Here is a 22,385-nt window from a genome sequence, read left to right as displayed (position 1 = left end):
AACCATAGACTGCTATATTTTTCTAAAACGATTGATGTTACATTTTATATATCTCTATATATCTATTTTGAGATAGAAATATAGATAGATGCATAGATAGATAGATAGATAGATAGATAGATAAAAGAAAAATAGTGTTTTAGTCTGGTTATAGAGACACTGCATTGTAGTTCTCAAACAAAAACATGGATATATATATATGTATATATTTATATATATATATATAAACACACTTTGCATTCATTTGGACAATGGCCCCAAGTTATCAAGGTCTGTCGGACCTGATCCGACAGTGCGGATCAGGTCCGACAGACCTCGCTGAATACGGCGAGCAATACGCTCACCGTATTCAGCATTGCACCAGCAGCTCACAAGAGCTGCTGGTGCAACGCCGCCCCCTGCAGACTCGCGGCCAATAGGCCGCCAGCAGGGGGGTGTCAATCAACCCGATCGTACTTGATCGGGTTGATTTCCGGCGATGTCTGTCCGCCTGCTCAGAGCAGGCGCACAGGTTATGGAGCAGCGGTCTTTGTGACCGCTGCTTCATAACTGCTGTTTCTGGCGAGTCTGAAGAGGCCATTGTCTGTATTTTGTCTGTATATATATATATATATATATATATATATATATATATATAAATAAATAAATATATATATATATATATATATATATATATACAGTGTTCTCCCCAGGACCTATTTAATGCACCACCCAGCTAAAATTCTACACAAAATAAGCTAAAATTAGCTAATAATAAAGTTTTTAAATGTCTATTGCTCAAATTATCATTAATTTATTTTATGTTAAATTACGCAATTAATTTGTGCTTTGGATAGCACAAAATGTTATCCTATTAGAAAGTATTACACTGCCCCCACCCGTCTACGGTGAAATTAAGGACAGTCTTGACGTCAAAGTCTTTTACACCAACAGATAAAACAAGATTAAGGGGCCTCTTTAAGAACGTGCTTGCGGACATGATCCGATATTGTGGATCATGTCCGCTGCACATCGATAAATTCCGACATACGCTATCATTGCACCAGCAGTTCTGGTAAACTGCTGGTGCAATACCGCCACCTGCACATTCGCGGATAATCGACCGCTAGCAGGGGGTGTCAATCAAACCGATCGTATTGGATCAGGTTGATTTCCAGCGATGCCTGTCCGCCACCTCAGAGCAGGCTCGCCAGAAACACGGGGCGATAGGCCCTAAGTATAGAGGCTGAACAGAAAGAATATTAGTTGAAAAGAAAAAATATATAAAATAAGCACACAAACAATTCAGATGTGTATTACCAAACCTTCATGTGGCTAAGGATTCAGCAACACTTGGCATTCATAAAATGTTCCAGATTATGACATTTTTTAGAAGCAATAATATATAAATCATGACTCTACATATAATTAAAAAAAAAAGAGGAAATACTTACTTAAATCTTTCAGGTGTCAAGAAATTGAGAAGATGAAAAAGTTCCTCTAAGTTATTCTGAAGTGGTGTTCCAGTAAGCAGTAGTTTATAGTCAATCTTGTAGCTATTTAATACCCTAAAGAACTTAGAAAAAAAAGTCATGCGGTAGCGGAATATCGATGATATAATTTATTACTATTGAAAGAGGCAATTGCAGAATACAGCACTTGAAGAAAAAGAATATATATTTAGAAAATATTGTTTAGAAAATTTGCATACTCATATATTGTCAACGAACTTTAACCTTTTGGGTGGGATATAGCACCTATCTGCTAATTACAAAAAAATAAAAATGTAATTTACACCTGATATGAAAATCTTCCTTATTTAGAATCCTTGTAAGTGCAATGCAGTAATAAACAGTTTCACCAGTACCTAATAATCACCTAGATTACGAGTTTTGCGCTAAACAGGGTGCGAAACGAATGCAACAAAAGTTGCGTTATTTCACCCTCCATAGCGCTGCCAATACAAGTTTCTGAAAAGCCTCCTTGTGTGTGCGATATGGTAGCGTTAAGCTCCATACCGCACAGAAGCCAAGGGCTGCTTTGACGTGCTCGTGCACGCTTTCCTCCATAGACATCAATGTGGAGAGAGTGTTAAAAAAAAAACCTAACGTGCGGAATGGCAATCGCCGTAACGCAACCCCATTGATGTTTATGGGGAAAAGAAAGTTACATTTAAACCTAACACCCTAACATAAACCCCAAGTCTAAACACCCCTAATCTGCTCCCCCCAACATCGCTGCCACTATAATAAAGTTATTAACCCCTAATCTGTCGCCCCCGACATCACCGACACCGAAATAAACTTATTAACCCCTAATCTGCCGCTCCCGATATCGCCGCCACTATAATAAAGTTATTAACCCCTATTATCCCACACCCCAACATCGTCACCACTATAATAAAGATATTAACACCTAATCTGTCGCCCCCGACATCGCTGACAATAATAAAAGCTATTAACCCCTATTCCTCTGCTCCCCGACATCGCTGCTAATAAATAAAGTTATTAACCCCTAAACCTCCGGCCTCCCACATCTCCGCCACTAAATAAGCCTATTAACCCCTAAACCGTCACCCCCACATCGCAAAACACTTAATTAAACTATTAACCCCTAAACCTAACACCCCCCTAACTTTAAATTAAAATTACAATATAACTCTATTTAAATAAATAAGAACTTACCTGTGTAAATCTAAATATAAACCTAACCAACAAAAAAACATTTTGGGTCTCATGTCCCTTTAAAGTGCCAGAAATCAAATTGCGTAAGAGCACATTATTATGTTTGCACACAATGTATTTAATTTTGAAGGTTTCTCATTATAAAATACATTCTTTATTGGCCCTTGTAATCCTCAACAGCTTCTGATTTCTAATTTCCAGCAAGTGGTAAAGCCCCTGAGAGCCCCCCCCCCCCCTTTTCCCTGCTCAGGGCCCTTCTATGCATTGTGTCTGCCTGTCTTCAATATATTCCCTCTAAAATGATTCCTTAATTCTTTGTTTATAAAGTAGTTTTCCAATAAAACAAATGTTATTAAATTAAAAACACACCTGGCAATTTTTATATAGCTGCTTTGTTTATCGGAAGGGAATTGTTTTCATGACTGGCACATTGGTACAGACGTATACAAAGAAGTTCAAAGCTATGCACGCTCTTTACACTCTGCATGTGTGTGCCGGTGAGGGAGTAATGTGCACATGTGTAAAAAAAACGTCTGCCCAGAGAGGTCACGAATGGATATACACGAGCGCCTGTGTGCACTGCACAGAATAATATCAATGTCTACAGTATAATATTGCTGCCTTTAGCCATGTAATTGAATGAACTGTTTGCTGGCATGTGGGAGATCTTAGGAGCCAAGCAGACTAGGTTATTAGCGATACATTTGGGGGGTTTATATTGAAGACAGCAGCCATTGTAACACTGCTATGATTAATAAAGCATGCAATTTTATAATTTATTTAAAAATTCCAAGTTTAGTATAGCAGCTGTAGCTTTATTTTCCACACAGCCATTGCACACTCTAGTGACCCATTTATACTGTAACTATTCCTAATTGGCCTCAGGAGAAAGGCTGCACCTATTGGTTTATGAAGACTAAAACTTTACACTTAGATTTTCAATATTTAAACAACTAAAACAATTTAAACAAATACACCTGCATATTATTGGCAGGCTAACATATGCTTTGAATGCATCATTCTGTCTAGAATTTATTTAGTGTTTACATACAAGTTTTAATGTAGCCCAACATATTCTAAGCATGTACAGTGTTCTCCCCAGGACCTTTTTAGCGGGTGCACCACCCGGCTGATATATTTTTGTATGGCTGTATTAGGGACCCAGGTTTTGGAAGAGACCTTGACATGGTACCTGGGCTTGTCCCATTTGGCCAGATGCGGTAACTAACTCTTCCAGTTTTGCTTTTATCCTTAGCTGAGAGCTTGTAAGCGAGTGCTGGGCTTTATATATATATATATATATATATATACAGTGGATATAAAAAGTCTACACACCCCTGTTAAAATGTCAGGTTTATGTGATGTAAAAAAATGAGACAAAGATAAATCATTTCAGAACTTTATCCACCTTTAATGTGACCTATAAACTGTACAACTCAATTGAAAAACAAACTGAAATCTTTTAGGTAAAGGGAAATAAAAAATAATAATAATATGGTTGCATAAGTGTGAACACCCTTTTATAACTGGGGATGTATCTGTGTTCAGAATTAAGCAATCACATTCAAAATCATGTTAAATAGGAGTCAGTACACACCTGTCATCATTTAAAGTGCCTCTGATTAACCCCAAATAAAGTTCAGCTGTTCTAGTTGGTCTTTCCTGACATTTTGTTAGTCGCATCCTACACCAAAAGCCATGGTCCGCAGAGAGCTTCTAAAGCATCAGAGGGATCTCATTGTTAAAAGGTATCAGTCAGGAGAAGGGTACAAAAGAATTTCCAAGGCATTAGATATACCATGGAACAAAGTGAAGACAGTCATCATCAAGTGAAGAAAATATGGTGCAACAGTGACATTACCAAGAACTAGATGTCCCTCCAAAATTGATGAAAAGACGAGAAGAAAACTTGTCTGGGAGGCTGCAAAGAGGCCTACAGCAACATTGCAGGAATATCTGGCAAGTACTGGCTGTGTGGTACATGTGACAACAATCGCCCGTATTCTTCATATGTCTGGGCTATGGGGTAGAGTGGCAAGACGGAAGCCTTTTCTTACAAAAAAAAAAACATCCAAGCCCGGCTAAATTTAGCAAAAACACATCTGAAGTTTCCCAAAATCATGTTGCAAAAGGTGTTCTGGTCTGATGAAACCAAAGTTGAACTTTTTGGCCATAATTCCAAAAGATATGTTTGGCGTAAAAACAATGCTGCATATCACCAAAAGAACACCATACCCACAGTGAAGCATGGTGGTATCAGCATCATGCTTTGGGGCTGTTTTTCTTCAGCTGGAACTGGGGCCTTAGTCAAGGTAGAGGGAATAATGAACAGTTCCAAATACCAGACAATATTGGCACAAAACCTTCAGGCTTCTGCTAGAAAGCTGAACATGAAGAGAAACTTCATCTTTCAGCATGACAACAACCCAAAGCATACATCCAAATCAACAAATGAATGGCTTCACCAGAAGAAGATTAAAGTTTTAGGATGGCCCAGCCAGAGCCCAGACCTGAATCCAATTAAAAATCTGTGGGGTGATCTGAAGAGGGCTGTGCACAGGAGATGCCCTCGCATTCTGACAGATTTAAAGTGTTTTTGCAGAGAAGAGTGGGCATATCTTGCCAAGTCAAGATTTGCCTTGCTGAAAAACTCATACCCAAAAAGACTGAGTGCTGTAATAAAATCAAAATGTGCTTCAATAAAGTATTAGTTCAAGGGTGTTCACACTTATGCAACCATATTATTTTATTTTTTTATTTTTATTTCCCTTTACCTAAAAGATTTCAGTTTGTTTTTCAATTGAGTTGTACAGTTTATAGGTCACATTAAAGGTGGAAAAAGTTGTGAAATTATTTATGTTTGTCTCATTTCTTTACATCACAGAAACCTGACATTTTAACAGGGGTGTGTAGACTTTTTATATCCACTGTGTGTATATATATATATATATATATATATATATATATATATATATATATATGTACAGTGTTCTCCCCAGGACCTTTTTAGTGGGTGCACCACCAGGCTGATTTTACTGATCATCCCTGGCTAAAATTGGAGCCAATATTAAGCACCCAATTATCATTAAATCTATTTTTGTTAAATTGTGCCATTCTTTTGTGCTTTGGAGAGCAGAAATTGGTATAATATTAGAAAATATTACACTGCCCCCACCCGGCTACTTCATAATGCCACGCGGCTGACAACATTTTCTGTGGAGGACACTGATATATATTTTTTCCAATAAACCATATATATTATATACACATATATAATGTTGTTTATTATACCATATTATGTCGAACGTTGTTTCATTATTGTATCATCATGAACAAGCCAGAAGGTATCAATTCTAAATCATGTTTTTTTCCCCCAAGGATCAATTGCTCTTTGTCTGATAAGGGCAACAGCCATACTATTAATGGTTGACAGGGACACATCTCCACAATAATGTTTATTATGCAAAAGCAGTAACTGTAACATTTTTAAAATACTCTCGCAAGTGCAAAAGAAAAGTAAATTACTTCAGTTCACCTATAAATAATCATTAACAAGAACCTAATGTTCTGGACACTGCACACAATACCTACTTTTGATTGGTTGTTTTTCAGTCTGTGAGCCTCATCCACCACAAGACATGCCCACTCAATAGATCCCAGAATTGCATGGTCAATAGTAATGAGTTCATAAGATGTGAGCAATACGTGAAATTTTATTTGAGCTTCTTTCTAAAAGAAATTAAAAATAAATATTTAATATATGCATATTCTTGTATGCAATAACCACAAAATTATTAAAGGACAGGGGAAGTCAGATAACTCATGGGGCCCTCGAAAAAAGGTTAAGGGCCCCATCCACCCCACCCCCAGTCTTGTTTCACAAAATCATGACTCCTTTAAGTACTAGCAGGGCCATTCAAAGATGGCTGCCACCAGTAAACGTGGCCAATGTGCATACAGGCAATAGTAGCACACCTGCATTGACATCTGACAGAGACCATTTTTGAATAGTAACTGTCAGATCAGTGTGAAATAGAAACTTGTGTTTCTAGACTAAAACATAAATAGATATATATAATATAAATAAAAGTGTTGTAGAAGCTTCTTGGTGGTTGGTTACAGTAATCAGCCATAAAGAAATGATATTACTCAGTGACCTGTATATGGTGTATTCTCACAAAATATTAGCAATAAAAATAAGACAAGTCACTATAATGTAGTTACTATAAAATACAATAAAAACTGCTAGAACTAGATTTTTTTTGCACAGTAATTCAAAATCCCTCATATTACAATAACAAAGTTATGAAAAAAATTGAAGGCAATTGCCAGAGTGTGCGGAGAAACATGCAACAGACACAAATATATATATATATAATTTTCAACTTCTACAGCACTCATTATTCTATTAATGATTGTAAGTATTTTAAAGCTATTTCTAATAACCTTTTTCTTAACCCGTGCAGAATATACCATTTCAGTCACAAATTATTCCTGAGATGTTATTCTGATCAGTGCATGTAAAAATGTATGATTTGAATACAAGGTAAACACAAAGCATGCTGGGCAATATTAGCGGTACTGGACTATGATTACAAAGTCCTACTGTATATTCATTATGTAAACAGTACAGTTTTGAATAAGCTATGAATAAGTAATGTGTTATTGGCCACCAGCTAAGTATATCAAACGTCCAGCTGTGTTTTTATATTAGTATCCTTACTTTCATCCTGAACACTTTTTTTCCACTTTTGATAGCATTATCCTCAAAAGAAAACTCATTTTCTCTGATAACGGCTCGACTGTCTTTGTCACCGGTGTATGTTACCACATAAAACTCTGGTGCCCACATCTCAAATTCACGCTCCCAGTTGATGATGGTGGAAAGTGGGGCACTGACCAAATACGGACCTTTAGAATGACCCTAAATAAAATGTAAAAAGTAATAATGAATTAAAAAGAAAAGATAAATAGAAAACTTCATTTGTTAAAGTGATTGTAAAGTTTAATGAATAAGTGCCTGGTCTCTAAAACTAATCTTAAAAACAGGGGCACTTTCATTCCATAAACTTTACAATGACGCTTATTTTTTAAAATACTTATCTTTCTTTATGGAAAATGTACTGGCGATCCTGCGCCCGCTGTAGTTGGCACAGTGATGACAAATCTGGCTTCCACCAATCATTGCGTGCCCCGTGAGCTGGATGCCAAAGGGGGTACACAATGATTTGGGGAAGCCAGATTCGTCATCGGTATGCTAACTACAGCAGGAGTCTGTTTTCCATAAAGAAAGATAAGTATTTTAAAAAATAAGAGTCATTGTAAAGTTTAATGAATGAAAGATACCAGGCACTTTTTCATTAAACTTTACAATCACTTTAAATATTTTTCTACTTTGATATAACACCATAAAATCTAGTAATGCATCCACGATTCATAATGACATCATTTTATTTCTATTTGTTGCAGTTGAGCTAAGTGTATTGCAACTTTCTGTCTGGAACATAGTGCAAAAATGTGATAAATATGATAAAAAATATATAATCAGAAAACAATATATTTATCTCAATGTTTAAACAATCTTATAAGTTTGATAAAAGAATATGTTCTAAAAGTTCCAAATAACCCCAGAAACCTTAGTGATAGTTCTTTTCAGTTTTGATTGAACCTTAGAAAGAAAATACTAAAATATATATGCCACAATGGTGTTTTATCCTGCATATCCCAACTGAAAAAATAGACATTTCGCCAAGGGAATACTCACGTTTGGTATAGCTTTTAAAGGGACAGCATAGTCCTCAAAATTGCATGTGTCTTTAGCATTCGGTGACAGCACTGTTTGCAACATTGTCTAACATTAATATAAGCATTGTTGCAAACAATGGATGCCAAAAGAATTAAGCAAATTTGGTAATAGAAGTCAATTGGAGAGTTTATTAATATTGTATGATCTATCTGAATCATGAAAGTTTAATTTTTCATTCTTTCATTTTGTAGGCATTTGTATGATATAGGGGTTCGTACAACAACACCCTTGTACATCTGACTTTCAAAAACTGTAATCTAAAATGCTATTAAAAGGCAACTATACAATTTACTCTGGTCAAAGACTTATAAGGACCAGTATAACACAAGAATAGCGACTAGACAACAACCAGTTTGTCTGAAAAACGCGACTATGCAATTAGCCTGTACTGGTCTCCAAATCTCACCCACCACTCTGGTTTACATTTTTAAATAAACTTAATATTATTGCTTCCCCATGTCATATCTGTCAGCAGATGCAGCCGGGCTCATCAAGGATTTGTGAGAGGCCCTCACCACCACTGAGCAGAAAAACGACATCAGTAATTTGTTAATGATAAAAACAGTTCCACACTTCTCTACATTATGTGTACTTGAAGATTTTTTATTTATTTATTTTTTTATTTAAATTTGAGTAGTATATATTACAATTCAATTATCAACTTATTTTTGTTGTAATGTATAATTAAAATATGATTAAAAACTAAATTTATGCTTACCTGATAAATTGATTTCTTCTATGGTAAGACAAGTCCACGGATTCATCCTTTACTTGTGGGATATTATCCTTCCCTACAGGAAGTGGCAAAGAGCACCACAGCAGAGCTGTCTATATAGCTCCTCCCTTAGCTCCACCCCCCAGTCATTCGACCGAAGGTACAGGAAGAGAAAGGAGAAACTACAAGGTGCAGAGGTGACTGAGTTTAAATAAAAAAAATATAATCTGTCTTAAAATGACAGGGCGGGCCGTGGAATCCACGGATTCATCCTTTACTTGTGGGCTACAATACCAAAGCTAAAGGACACGGATGAACGGGAGGGACAAGACAGATGGTTAAACAGAAGGCACCACTGCTTGAAGAACTTTTCTCCCAAAAACAGCCTCCGAAGAAGCAAAGAAGCAAAGGTATCAAATTTGTAAAATTTGGAAAAGGTATGAAGCGAAGACCAAGTCGCAGCGTTAAAAAATTTGTTCAACAGAAGCATCATTTTAAAAAGCCCATGTGGAAGCCACCGCTCTAGTAGAGTGAGCTGTAATTCTTTCAGGAGGCTGCTGTCCAGCAGTCTTATATGCCAAACGGATGATGCTTTTTAGCCAAAAGGCAAGAGAGGTAGCCGTAGATTTTTGAACTCTACGTTTCCCAGAATAGACAACAAACAAAGAAGATGTTTGACGAAAATCTTTGGTCGCTTGCAAGTAAAACTTTAAAGCACGAACCACGTCCAAGTTGTGCAATAGACGCTCCTTCTTAGAGGAAGGATTAGGACACAGAGAAGGAACAACAATTTCCTGATTAATATTCTTATTAGTAACAACCTTAGGAAGGAATCCAGGTTTGGTACGCAGAACCACCTTATCAGCATGGAAAACAAGATAAGGCGAGTCGCATTGCAATGCAGATAGTTCAGAAACTCTTTGAGCACAAAGAGATAGCAACTAAAAACAGAACTTTCCAAGATAGAAGTTTAATATCTATGGAATGCATAGGTTCAAACGGAACCCCTTGAAGAACTTTAAGAACCAAATTCAAACTCCATGGCAGAACAACAGGTTTAAACACAGGCTTGATTCTAACTAAAGCCTGACAGAACAACTGAACGTCTAGAACATCTGCCAGACGTTTGTGCAGTAGAATTGATAAAGCAGATATCTGTCCCTTTAAGGAACTAGCTGATAGCCCCTTCTCCAATCCATCTTGGAGAAAGGACAAAATCCTAGGAATCCTGATCTTACTCCATGAGTAGCCTTTGGATTCGCACCAATAAAGATATTTACGCCATATCTTATGATAAATTTTCCTGGTGACAGGCTTTCGAGCCTGAATCAAGGTATCTATGACCGACTCAGAGAACCCCCGCTTGGATAAGATCAAGCGTTCAATCTCCAAGCAGTCAGTCGCAGACAAACTAGATTTTGATGCTGGAACGGACCTTGAATCAGAAGGTCCTGTCTCAGTGACTCCATGGTGGAAGATATGACATGTCCACCATGTCTGCATACCAAGTCCTGTGTAGCCATGCAGGTGCTATGAAAATCACTGAATCTCTCTCCTGTTTGATTCTGGCAATCAAACGAGGAAGGAGAGGAAATGGTGGAAACACCTAAGCCAGGTTGAATGACCAGGGTACTGCCAGAGCATCTATCAGTACTGCCTGAGGATCCCTTGACCTGGACCCATAACGAGGAAGTTTGGCATTCTGACGAGACGCCATCAGATCCAATTCTGGTGTGCCCCATTGCTGAATCAATTGTGCAAACACCTCCGGATGGAGTTCCCACTCCCCCGGATGAAAAGTCTAGCGACTTAGAAAATCCGCTTCCCAGTTCTCCACTCCTGGGATATAGATTGCTGATAGATGGCAAGAGTGAGTCTCTGCCCATCTAATTATTTTGGTAACCTCTATCATCGCTAGAGAACTCTTTGTTCCCCCCCGATGATTGATATATGCTACAGTCGTGATATTGTCTGACTGAAATCTTACGAATCTTGCCGACGCCAGCTGAGGCCACGCCTGAAGTGCGTTGAATATCGCTCTCAGTTCTAGAATTTTTATTGGGAGGAGAGTCTCCTCCTGAGTCCACAAACCCTGTGCTTTCAGGGAATGCCAGACTGCACCCCACCCCAATAGGCTGGCGTCCATCGTCACGATGACCCACGCTGGCCTGCGGAAACACATTCCCTTGGACAGATGATCCTGTGACAACCACCAAAGAAGAGAGTTTCTGGTCTCTTGGTCCAGATTTATCTGAGGAGATAAATCTGCATAATCGCCATTCCACTGTTTGAGCATGCAAAGTTGCAGTGGTCTGAGATGCAAGCGAGCAAACGGAACTATGTCCATTGCCTCTACCATTAAACCGATTACCTCCATACACTGAGCCACTGACGGCCGAGGAATGGAATGAAGAGCTCGGCAGATGGATAAATCTTTGATTTCCTGACCTCCGTCAGAAAAATTTTCATGTCCACCGAATCTATCAGAGTTCCCAGGAATGGAACTCTTGTGAGAGGGATAAGTGAACTCTTTTTTACATTCACCTTCCACCCGTGAGATCTTAGAAAAGCCAACACGATGACCGTGTGAGACTTGGCTAGTTGGTAAGTTGACGCCTGGATTAAGATATCGTCCAGATAAGGCGCCACAGCTCTGCCCCGCGGCCTTAGAACCGCCAGAAGGGACCCTAGCACCTTTGTGAAAATTCTGGGAGCCGTGGCCAACCCAAAGGGAAGAGCCACAAACTGGTAATGCTTGTCCAGAAAGGTGAACCTGAGGAACTGGTGATGATCTTTGTGGATAGGAATCTGTAGATACGCATCCTTTAAGTCCACGGTGGTCATATATTGACCCTCCTGTATCATTGGCAAAATAGTCCGAATGGTCTCCATCTTGAAGGATGGGACTCTGAGGAATTTGTTTAGGATCTTGAGATCCAAAATTGGTCTGAAAGTTCCCTCTTATTTGGGAACCACAAACAGATTGTAGAGTAGAGTAGAACCCTCGCCCCTGTTCTGTTTCCGGAACTGGGCAGATCACTCCCATGGAATATAGGTCTTCTACACAGCATAAGAACGCCTCTCTTTTTGTCTGGTTTACAGACAATAGAGAAAGATGGAATCTCCCCCTTGGGGGAGAATCTTTGAAATCTAGAAGATACCCCTGGGTTACTATTTCTAAAGCCCAGGAGTCCTGAACGTCTCTTCCCCAAGCCTGAGCGAAGAGAGAAAGTCTGCCCCCTACTAGATACGGTCCCGGATCGGGGGCTACCCCTTCATGCTGTCTTAGTGGCAGCAGTGGGCTTCTTGGCCTGTTTACCGTTGTTCCAAGTCTGGTTAGGTCTCCAGACTGAGTTGGATTGAGCAAGATTCCCCTCTTGCTTTGCGGCAGGGGAAGAGGAAAAGGGACCACCTTTGAAGTTTCGAAAGGAATGAAAATTATTTTGTTTGGTCCTCATCTTATTCGTCTTACCTTGAGGAAGGGCATGGCCTTTCCCTCCAGTGATGTCTGAAATGATCTCCGAATAGGGTCTTACCCTTGAAAGGGATGGCTAAAAGCTTAGCTTTTGATGACACATCAGCAGATCAGGACTTAAGCCATAACGCTCTACGTGCTAAAATGGCAAAACCTGAATTCTTCGCCGCTAATTTAGCCAATTGAAAAGCGGCATCTGTAATGAAATAATTAGCTAGCTTGAGAGCCCTAATTCTATCCAGAATATCCTCTAATGGAGTCTCAACCTGAAGAGCCTCTTCCAGAGCCTCGAACCAAAAGGACGATGCAGTAGTTACAGGAACGATGCACGCTATAGGTTGGAGAAGAAAACCTTGATGAACAAATATTTTCTTCAGGAGACCCTCTAATTTTTTATCCGTAGGATCTTTGAAAGCACAACTGTCCTCAATAGGTATAGTTGTACGCTTAGCCAGGGTAGAAATAGCTCCCTCCACCTTAGGGACCATCTTCCACGAGTCCCGCACGGCGTCTGATATGGGAAACATTTAATTAAAAGTAGGAGGGGGAGCGAACGGAATACCTGGTCTATCCCACTCCTTAGTAACAATTTCCGAAATCCTCTTAGGGACCGGAAAAACATCAGTGTAGGCAGGAACCTCTAGGAATCTGTCCATTTTACACAATTTCTCTGGAACTACAATAGGGTCACAATCATCCAGAGTCGCTAAAACCTCCCTGAGCAATAAGTGGAGGTGTTCTAGTTTAAATTTAAAAGCCGTCATATCTCAATCTGTCTGAGGGAACATATTTCCTAAATCAGAAATCTCTCCCTCAGCCAGCAAATCCCTCACTTCAGAACATTGTGAGGGTACATCCGATATGGCTAATAAAGCGTCAGAGGGCTCAGCGTTTGTTCTCACACCAGACCTGCTGAGCTTCCCCTGCAACCCAGGCAGCTTAGATAAAACCTCTGTGAGGCTAGTATTCATAACTGCGGCCATATCTTGCAGGGGGAAAGAATTAGACGCACTAGAAGTACTTGGCGTCGCTTGTGCGGGCTTTAACGGTTGTGACACTTGGGGAGAATTAGATGGCATAACTTGATTCTCTTCTGACTGAGAATCATCCTGCGACATACTTTTAGTAGCTAAAATATGTTCTTTACAATTTATTGACCTTTCAGTGCATGAGGGACACATTCTAAGTGGAGGTTCCACAATGGCTTCTAAACATATTGAACATTGACTTTCCTCAATGTCAGACATGTTGAACAGGCTAGTAATGACTACAAACAAGCATGAAAACACTTTATTTAGTGAAAAAAATAACAATCTTCAAAAACGGTACTGCGCCTTTAAGAGAAAAAAAGCAAACACATTCTGCAAAACAGCCTAAACATGCACCAAATTTTTCAAAATTTTGTATGTAGACACACTATAGGTAGTTAAGATTGCACCACAAATTTTTTTAACAATTAACCCCTTAATTTCCAAACCGGATCGAAAATAGGCCCAGATCCGGAAAAAAACACTCTCAGCACCTTGCCACAGCCCTGCTGTGGCCCTACCTGGCCTCAGGGATCGAAAGTGTTGGGTAAAAGCTTCAATTTGGCCCAAAACATACACCAGGGCCCTCAGGAGTTAGAGCTTGCTGCTTGCTGACAAAACTAACTGCGCATCTGAGGCGCGAAAATAGGCCCCGCCCATCTCACTCGATGTTACCTCAGCCTTAAAGAACCGCACCAGAGCGGTTATAACTAGCCATGTGGGTTCTAAGACCCTAAAGTTAAGCCATGTGTGCCCTTAATAAAGTTGCCCAAAACATTTATTGCCCACAAAAACGTTAAAGCACTCCCAATCAAAAAACGTTTGCTCACAAACATTTGCCATTCAGTGTCAACCATATTAGTAATTGGCCCCATATGCAAACTAAGTAATGCCCTTCTTTTAGCTCTAGGATTACTGCTTACCCTTACCCTCCTGGGTATAATGTCAGCCTTTCTGAAATACACAGTCTCTCCAGAAAAATATGACTGAACATACCTCATTGCTGCATAGCATGAAACCGTTCCTCACACTGAAGTTTCCTGTACTCCTCAGCCTCTGTGGGAACAGCAATGGACCTTAGTTACAAATGCTAAGATCATCATCCTCCAGGCAGCAGTCTTCATCCATCTGCTGCCTGAGAGTAAATAGTACACACCGGTATCATTTAAAATAACAAACTCTTGCTTGAAGAAATTAAAAACTAATATTTTATCACCTCTTTCACTTTACCCTTCCTAGTACTTAGAGTAGGCAAAGAGAATGACTGGGGGTGGAGCTAAGGGAGGAGCTATATAGACAGCTCTGCTGTGGTGCTCTTTGCCACTTCCTGTAGGGAAGGATAATATCCCACAAGTAAAGGATGAATCCGTGGACTTGTCTTACCTTTATAGAAGAAATCTAATTTTATTTTAAGCTGTTTTAGCATAGGTGGTCCACAACCATCCCCCATAAGTGATTGTACCTACATATAAAAAAACGTTTGGGTGTCCACAAAACAAAAGTTTAGGCGCCATTCATTTCCTTTTAAAACTTATACAGCACCAAAGCCACTTGATTGAAGTTTACTCAGATTATGTCCATCACCAAATCAATAGTGTCTATAAGCATTCTGGGTCATCTAGCTAACTCACTCTAGACTAGCAGCAACTTCTTGTACAATCATATTTATAAAAAATGATTAAAACAGAAACTCTTCCAAAAATACATAACATCTCAGCATTAAGATATGTAAAGCTCAATCACAACGCGTTTCTCTGCCCTTGTGAGCAACAAATATGGCGGTTTCATCAGGTGAAACATATTCTATTTATGTTGTAAAGGTTTTACTATCTGATAAACTAAAAGACAAATACAGGCCTGTATGTACTTATTGCAAAGTCATGAAAACTTCAGTGAGCTGCATTTTAATATCACTTTACAACAAAATATTGAAGTGTCATTTAGGTCCTCAATATATTCTGTACATTTGGAATATCTGAATTCACAAGATGCTGCATGAAAAGTAAAAAAAAAAACGTACCTCTTTATAAAGGGAATAGAGGAACACAATAGTTTGAACAGTCTTCCCTAGTCCCATTTCATCTGCAAGGATGGTATCAGTCCCTTGCGCCCAGGAAAACCTTAGCCAGTTAAGTCCTTCTAACTGATAAGGATGTAAAGTTCCACCTGTTGCATCAATATACCATGGCTGCTTGTCAAACTTAACGGTAGGCTGTAAAGAAAATGTGACACATAGTGTGCTATTTATATTATAGTTTCACAGTTTACAAATAATTAAGGCCACATCTTTTTTGTACTATCTCTATCAAGAAATAAGTATTTTATGAAATACAGCTGTATTTAACTGGTACAATATAAACCAATCACATTAAATAGAAATTCTGATTAAAATATTTTTTTATGCAAAACACTTTTATTAAAATAAAATGCTTCTAGTAAATGCGGATACAATAACTGGTAGCTTTCACTGTGCACACAACCTGTAGAGCATATAGCCAGAGGTCTCTTGCAACAAAAGGTTGCGCTTTCCCAGAGATGTGCCAGTGATCTGGTACATGTGATCAATAATACACCCCGATCAGCTCGCTAAGTAGGCACAACTTGTGAATGTAAGTATTGTAATGAATATATCATAATGGTTTCTTCCAGTTGTTGCTGTTTATATTTGTTGCAGTTCATATATTCTAACACTAGGGACAAGCATGAGGTATTACAGTGAAATGGGTGTGTTGCCTTCAGTTAAAAAATGTTCTTGAAGTTTAACCATGGTGTATTTATGAGTTCTGTGCATTCTATAACAGGAAATCTTTAATGGTGTCAGGAGTAAACAGATTTATGTAAGTTTTTTCATGGCTGCAAGCAGATAAGCAAGTGCCTCCTATGGACTTTGATAAAGGCAATGTATGTGAGCACTGGACAAGATGGAGAGAGCTCATGGAATTATTATTTGCTGGACCTGATGATGACAAGTGGACAAAGGAGAAGAAGGCTGCACACTCATTTGCATTGGAGAGAAAGGCAGATATATATGCAGATCATGGAGTACCAGTGGAGCTATATCAGCTGAAGGTAAAAAGGATCCCCAGGTGTTATTTGAGAAGTTTGAGGCATACTGTAATCCTAATAAAACATAACTGTACAGAGAAAAGTGTTTTTTGAAAGACAGGGTAAAACAGAATCTATAGATGAGTGGGTCACACAGCTAAATCTCATAACTAAAGACAGCCTTTCATGACTGTGATGATGAGATAAAAGAGAATTGTGATGGGATCAAATTATAGAGAAGTACATGAAAAATTACTGCTAGAAGAGGATCTAACCATAAACTTTGCAGTAAAAATAGCTAGAGCATATGAAACATCCAGAGCTCACATGCAGTTAATTCATAGTGACACAGACACAGAAGTCTTACACATGGTGCAAAGGAAAAGTGAAAGTAATCCGACTCATGGCAAAAAAGCAAAAAACATGCAGGATTGTGCAGAGCAAACTCTTTACAGAAGCTGTACTAAATGTGGTACAAAACACACTAAGAATACACAGTGTTCAGCCCAGGGAAAAATAGGCTACAAATGTCAGAAAAACAACAATGTTTCCAGGGTGTGCAGAAACAACACTATAAAGTATAGGAAGTCAGTGAATCAAGTGGAGCAAGACGAAAATGAAACTGATAGTGACATTGATCGAAGTACAGTATTTCTAGCTATAGTGGATAAAACAAATGTAGAACAAGATAAAGTATATGTTGAGATTCTTGTGAGCACACAAAACATACCAATTCAATTCAAAATTGATACAGGTGCACAAGTAAATTGTATTCCTGCTAGCATATATTATGACAAGCTGGCAAACATATGTGAGCTTGAAAAGTCTGGTCTGTCAAAACCTGTTGGTTATGGAGGACACCGGCTACATGTACTGGGAAAGTGCTCATATCAATGCATGTTACAAAACATAAAACTTAATTTGTAATTTTATGTTATAGACACCCCAGCAAAGCCTGTTCTAGGATTAAGTGCCTGTAAACAACTAAATCTTATAAAAATAGTAATGACTGTTGATCAGTATGACAAAGGTTTAACTAAGCAACAAGTTGAGGAGCTATTTTCAGATGTGTTTCAAGGGCTATGATGTTTGCCTGGTGAATGCAGCATTCAACTAAAACCAGATGCACATCCAGTAATTCATTCACCAAGAAGGATTCAAATTGTCATAAAAGACAAACTCAAAGAGGAACTGGATCACATGGTGAATTTAGGAGTGCTGAAAAAAGTAGATGAGCCCACTGAGTGGGTGAGTTTAATGGTTGCAGCAGAAAAGAAATATTCAGGTGCTTTAAGAATATGCATTAATCCAAATCATGCAAGAGCATTACAGTTTTCAAACTCTAGATGACATCACACACAAGTTAGCACATGCAAAATTCTTCAGCGTATTAGATGCTCAGTCAGGATATTGGCAGCTCAAATTAGATGAACAGTGCAGCAGGCTTACCACTTTTAATTAACCATTTGGAAGATGGTGCTTTACTAGAGTTCCTTTTGGTATTGCTTCAGCACAAGAAATATTTCAGAAAAAAGCACATGAAACCATTGAAGGCCTTCATGGTGTAGATGTAATCATAGATGATCTTCTGGTATATGGATCTACACAGGAAGAACTTGTTTAAAATCTGTGCGCACAATTGGAACGGTGTCGAGAGAGAAACATGTAAACCCATGTAAAATGCAAATCGGTGTTACACAAGTTAAATATTTTGGTCATATTCTGTCACAAGATGGGCTTAAAGCAGACCCAGAGAAAATAGCAGCAATACAACATCTGGAGCCTCCTACCTCTAAGAAGGAATTAGAAACCATTCTGGGTATGTTTAATTATCTGTCAAGGTTTGTTCCTGGACTAGCAGAAGCTACAGCTCCACTAAGAGAACTACTCCAAAAGGATGCACTATGGAGCTGGAATGACTCAATAAATAATGTTTTTGAAGATGTCAAAGGTCTTATTGTGTGTTCATCAGAAACTGGATTACAATATTTTGACCCCAAGAAGGAGGTAACAATATAGGTTGATGCCTCTCAGTTCGGTTTAGGAGCAGTGCTAATGCAGGAAGGGAGGCCTGTTGCATATGCTTCCAGATCTATGACTTCTACGCAACACAACTATGCCCAAATAGAAAAAGAAATGTTGGCCATTGTAATTGGTTGTGAAAAGTTTTATCAGTACATCTATGGGCAGAAAATCCCAGTTGAGACAGATCATAAACCACTTATGAGCATCATGGAAAAACCACTTATGTCTGCTCCACTAAGGCTGCAAAGAATGGTCCTAAGAATACACAAATATGATATGCATGTAGTATATGTACCTGGCAAAATAATTCCAGTAGCTGATATGCTTTCAAGGACATTTAAGCCTGCACAAGACAAGGAAAGGGACTTGGAAGAGCATGTGCACTCTGTACTTTCACAATTACCTGCTACTGATGAGAAACTTAAAGAAATACAGCTAAAAACAGAAAGGGGTGCAACTATGGCCAACTTGATCACAATAATCAGGCAAGGATGGCCAAACTCAAAAGCCAAAGTGACTGTTGATTTAAAAGCTTACTGGAATGTAAGAAAATAACTGTCAATAATTGATTGGATTGTTTTTGAAAGGGAGAGAATTGTGGTTCCCCCGGAGCTCAGGAAATAAATAATAAGAAAACTGCATATAGGGCACTTTGGAATAGCCTTTTGTAAAAGACGTGCTAGGGATCTCTTTTATTGGCCTGGAATGAATTCACAGATTGAAGACATGGTCAATAATTGTGCAAGATGTCAAGAAAATCAAAGAGTAAACCAAAAGGAGCCAATGGTAACTAAAGTATAGCCAGAGAGCGCTTAGCAAAGAATTGCATCAGACCTATTTACATGGAACCATAACAACTATCTTATAATGGCAGACTACTATAGTCATTACTTTGAAATAGTTCAACTAAGAGACACTAAGTCTACTGCAGTGATAAATGTCATTAAATCTATCTTGGCAAGACATGGCATATGCGATGAGTTAATATCAGATAATGGTCCTCAGTACTCCTCAATGGAATTCTCAAACTTTGCAAAAGAATGGGGTTTCAAACACACATTGTCCAGCCCACATTACACACAGTCAAATGGCTTAGCTGAAAAATACGTACAAATTGCAAAGAAAATTTTGGAAAAAGCAGCCCAAACTAATCAAGATCATATCTGTGTATTCTAAACTACTGTAACACCCCAATAGATGGATTTGCATCACCTTCACAATTACTAATGAGTAGACGTTTGAAATCAGTTTTGCCTTCAACACCTACACAACTTTCCCCCAAAGTACAGAATCCTGCAATGGTAAAACAATGAGTGGAATCATTAAAGGCAGAAACACTACTATGATCATGGGTCTAAATTTCTAAAACCTTGTGAGCTTGGTGATAGGGTAAGGGTGCAAAATTTGGAAGGAAGATGTAAACCTGCAGTGCTAACAAGTGCACCACGCTCATACATTGTCCACACCGAGAACGGCAAAGATTACTGGTGCAACAGAATACATCTGCGTCATAACAGAAGTACAAATACAGGAGTTACAAATATTTCAGATGCAGAGCTTTATGTACCACCAAGGATGTCACATAGTGATATAAATGAGACTCTAAGCTCAACTGATGCTTGACATGTGGACATACAGGAGGGACAATGACTTAGTACAACACCAACTGCACAACTCTCTGATCACAGCTCCAATGTGATTCTTCCTAGCATGACAGAAACAGCACAAGTTGAGCCACCCAGTAGATTCTCCAGATACGGATGGAGAATCAAGCCAAAGTATTGGGAAGATTATGCCACTAGATAACTGTGTGCTTTGGGGGGATTTTGTTGTTGTTTTTTTGTTAAATGTATATTTCTTTATATTCTAATATATATATATATATATATATATTATTGATGTAATGAATATATCATAATGGTTTCTTCCAGTTGTTGCTGTTTATTTTTGTTGCAGTTCATATATTCTAACACTAGGGACAAGCATGAGGTATTACAGTGAAATGGGTGTGTTGTCTTCAGTTAATAAAACGTTCTTGAAGTTGAACAATGGTGCATTTATGAGTTCTGTGCATTGTATAACAGGAGATCTTTACAAGTATGTATGGCATACAGATATATGCTTCACATGCCGCTTGCACAGTAAATACCATCAATGAAACAATGATAAAGTTTGTGAACAGGTTTTTGTTGCAAATACATATGTATTGGGAAAAAAAGATTCTAATCTAAATTGAAATGTTGTGCATTTTAATTTTGACTAGATATGTCTTTTAAGCCAGAACAATGTGCAATATGATGTAGTCTTTCATGGCTACCAGGGTATAAAGGGAAACTGTTTAAAAGTAATATGAAATTAATACTGCTGTAGCAGTTGTGCACTTCACACTAAGGGGCTGATTTATTAAAGTGTGGACGGACATGATACAATGTAGCGTATCATGTCCGCTGAACATCAATAAATGTGAACTGCTTGTGCAATGCCGCCCTCTGCAGATTCGTGGCCGCTAACAGGGGGTGTCAATCAGCCCGATCGTATAGGATCGGGTGGATTGATGTCCGCAGCCTCAGAGCAGGCAGACAAGTTATGGATCAGCGGTCTTTAGACCGCTGCTTCATAACTGCTGTTTCCAGCGAGCCTGAAGGCTTGCACGGAAACAGGGGCATCAAGCTCCATTCGGAGTTTGATAATTTGGCCCCTAGGGCTTCATGTTTTATAAGCCAGAGGACAAGCTTCTCAACTTCAGAAGTTGTCCGCTCGCATTCACAGCATACGGGCAGTGGATCCTGTTCATCCACTTACTGTATGTCTTATTACAAGCTCAAATAAACGTGTAAAGCCCGTCCCTTCTCTCACGCAACCAATCACGTCAAAAAGGGCCTGTCAATCACCCTGAGCAAGCAAGTTCAGGTAATTTCCATCCGCCACATCAGAAGTGGCAAAGAGTATTGGAAGCAGCGGTCTAATGACCGCTGCTTCTTACATTGCAGGAAGCAGGCTCGCATGTGCTTTCGCTGCTTTGTACATGGAGCCCATAGGCTCATTGGATGATAGGTAACGCATATTTAAAAAAGCAACCTTCAGTTTTTTTAAAAACATTTTATTTTTCATTTGCAATTTTTTTTTACTTTTTTAAACTACTATATGTTTTTCAGCTATTCTACTTTCTAATAGTTAATACTAATTGTATCACTCTTTCTAATGTGATACAACATCAAGTTAGTTTTCTTCATGTGAAATACCAGCTTTTATCATACCATTTTGTGTTTAACCTCTTAAGGACATATGACGGAATTTATCCGTCATAAAACAATTGAGCAAACTGAAAGCTGTGTCCTTAAAGGGTTAAGCTAGGCAGAAACTATGGTGAGAGGGACTTTGTTTTTTAATATTGCGAAGGACAGGAAATACTGTACTTTTGGGATTAGACAACCTTGTGCATTGCACTTTATATTAAAAAAATGTATTAAACACAATCAATCATATGTTGTTTTATGTTCCCAATGTGCTTTTCAAAATAAGCAGAAGAAAGCTATTTTACTGACAACTGGGAATCTTAAGTTAATTAAAAGTATACGTTTTACATAGAACATTAGCTAAAGTACAACCGAGAGATTGAAGAGGGAGA

The 22,385-nt window shown here is 38.6% G+C and overlaps 1 protein-coding gene across 1 annotated transcript in view; it reads right to left on the bottom strand.

The window, feature by feature from the left end:
* Window positions 1-22,385, bottom strand: part of CHD5 (chromodomain helicase DNA binding protein 5) — a 584,561-nt gene that overhangs the window by 149,958 nt on the left and 412,218 nt on the right. Inside the window, exons 15-18 of the mRNA XM_053690398.1 lie at window positions 15,708-15,899; window positions 7,387-7,587; window positions 6,255-6,392; window positions 1,434-1,555 (exon numbers count right to left, since the gene is read on the bottom strand). Of these exons, the coding sequence (XP_053546373.1) occupies window positions 1,434-1,555; window positions 6,255-6,392; window positions 7,387-7,587; window positions 15,708-15,899 (653 nt within the window). The remainder of the gene's footprint in view (window positions 1-1,433; window positions 1,556-6,254; window positions 6,393-7,386; window positions 7,588-15,707; window positions 15,900-22,385) is intronic.

This window comes from Bombina bombina, chromosome 8 (genome assembly GCF_027579735.1).
Source record: "Bombina bombina isolate aBomBom1 chromosome 8, aBomBom1.pri, whole genome shotgun sequence".
NCBI classification, from domain to species: domain Eukaryota; kingdom Metazoa; phylum Chordata; class Amphibia; order Anura; family Bombinatoridae; genus Bombina; species Bombina bombina.
The sequence above is the reverse complement of the archived record's forward strand: the minus strand, read 5'-3'. Positions and strand labels throughout refer to the sequence as shown.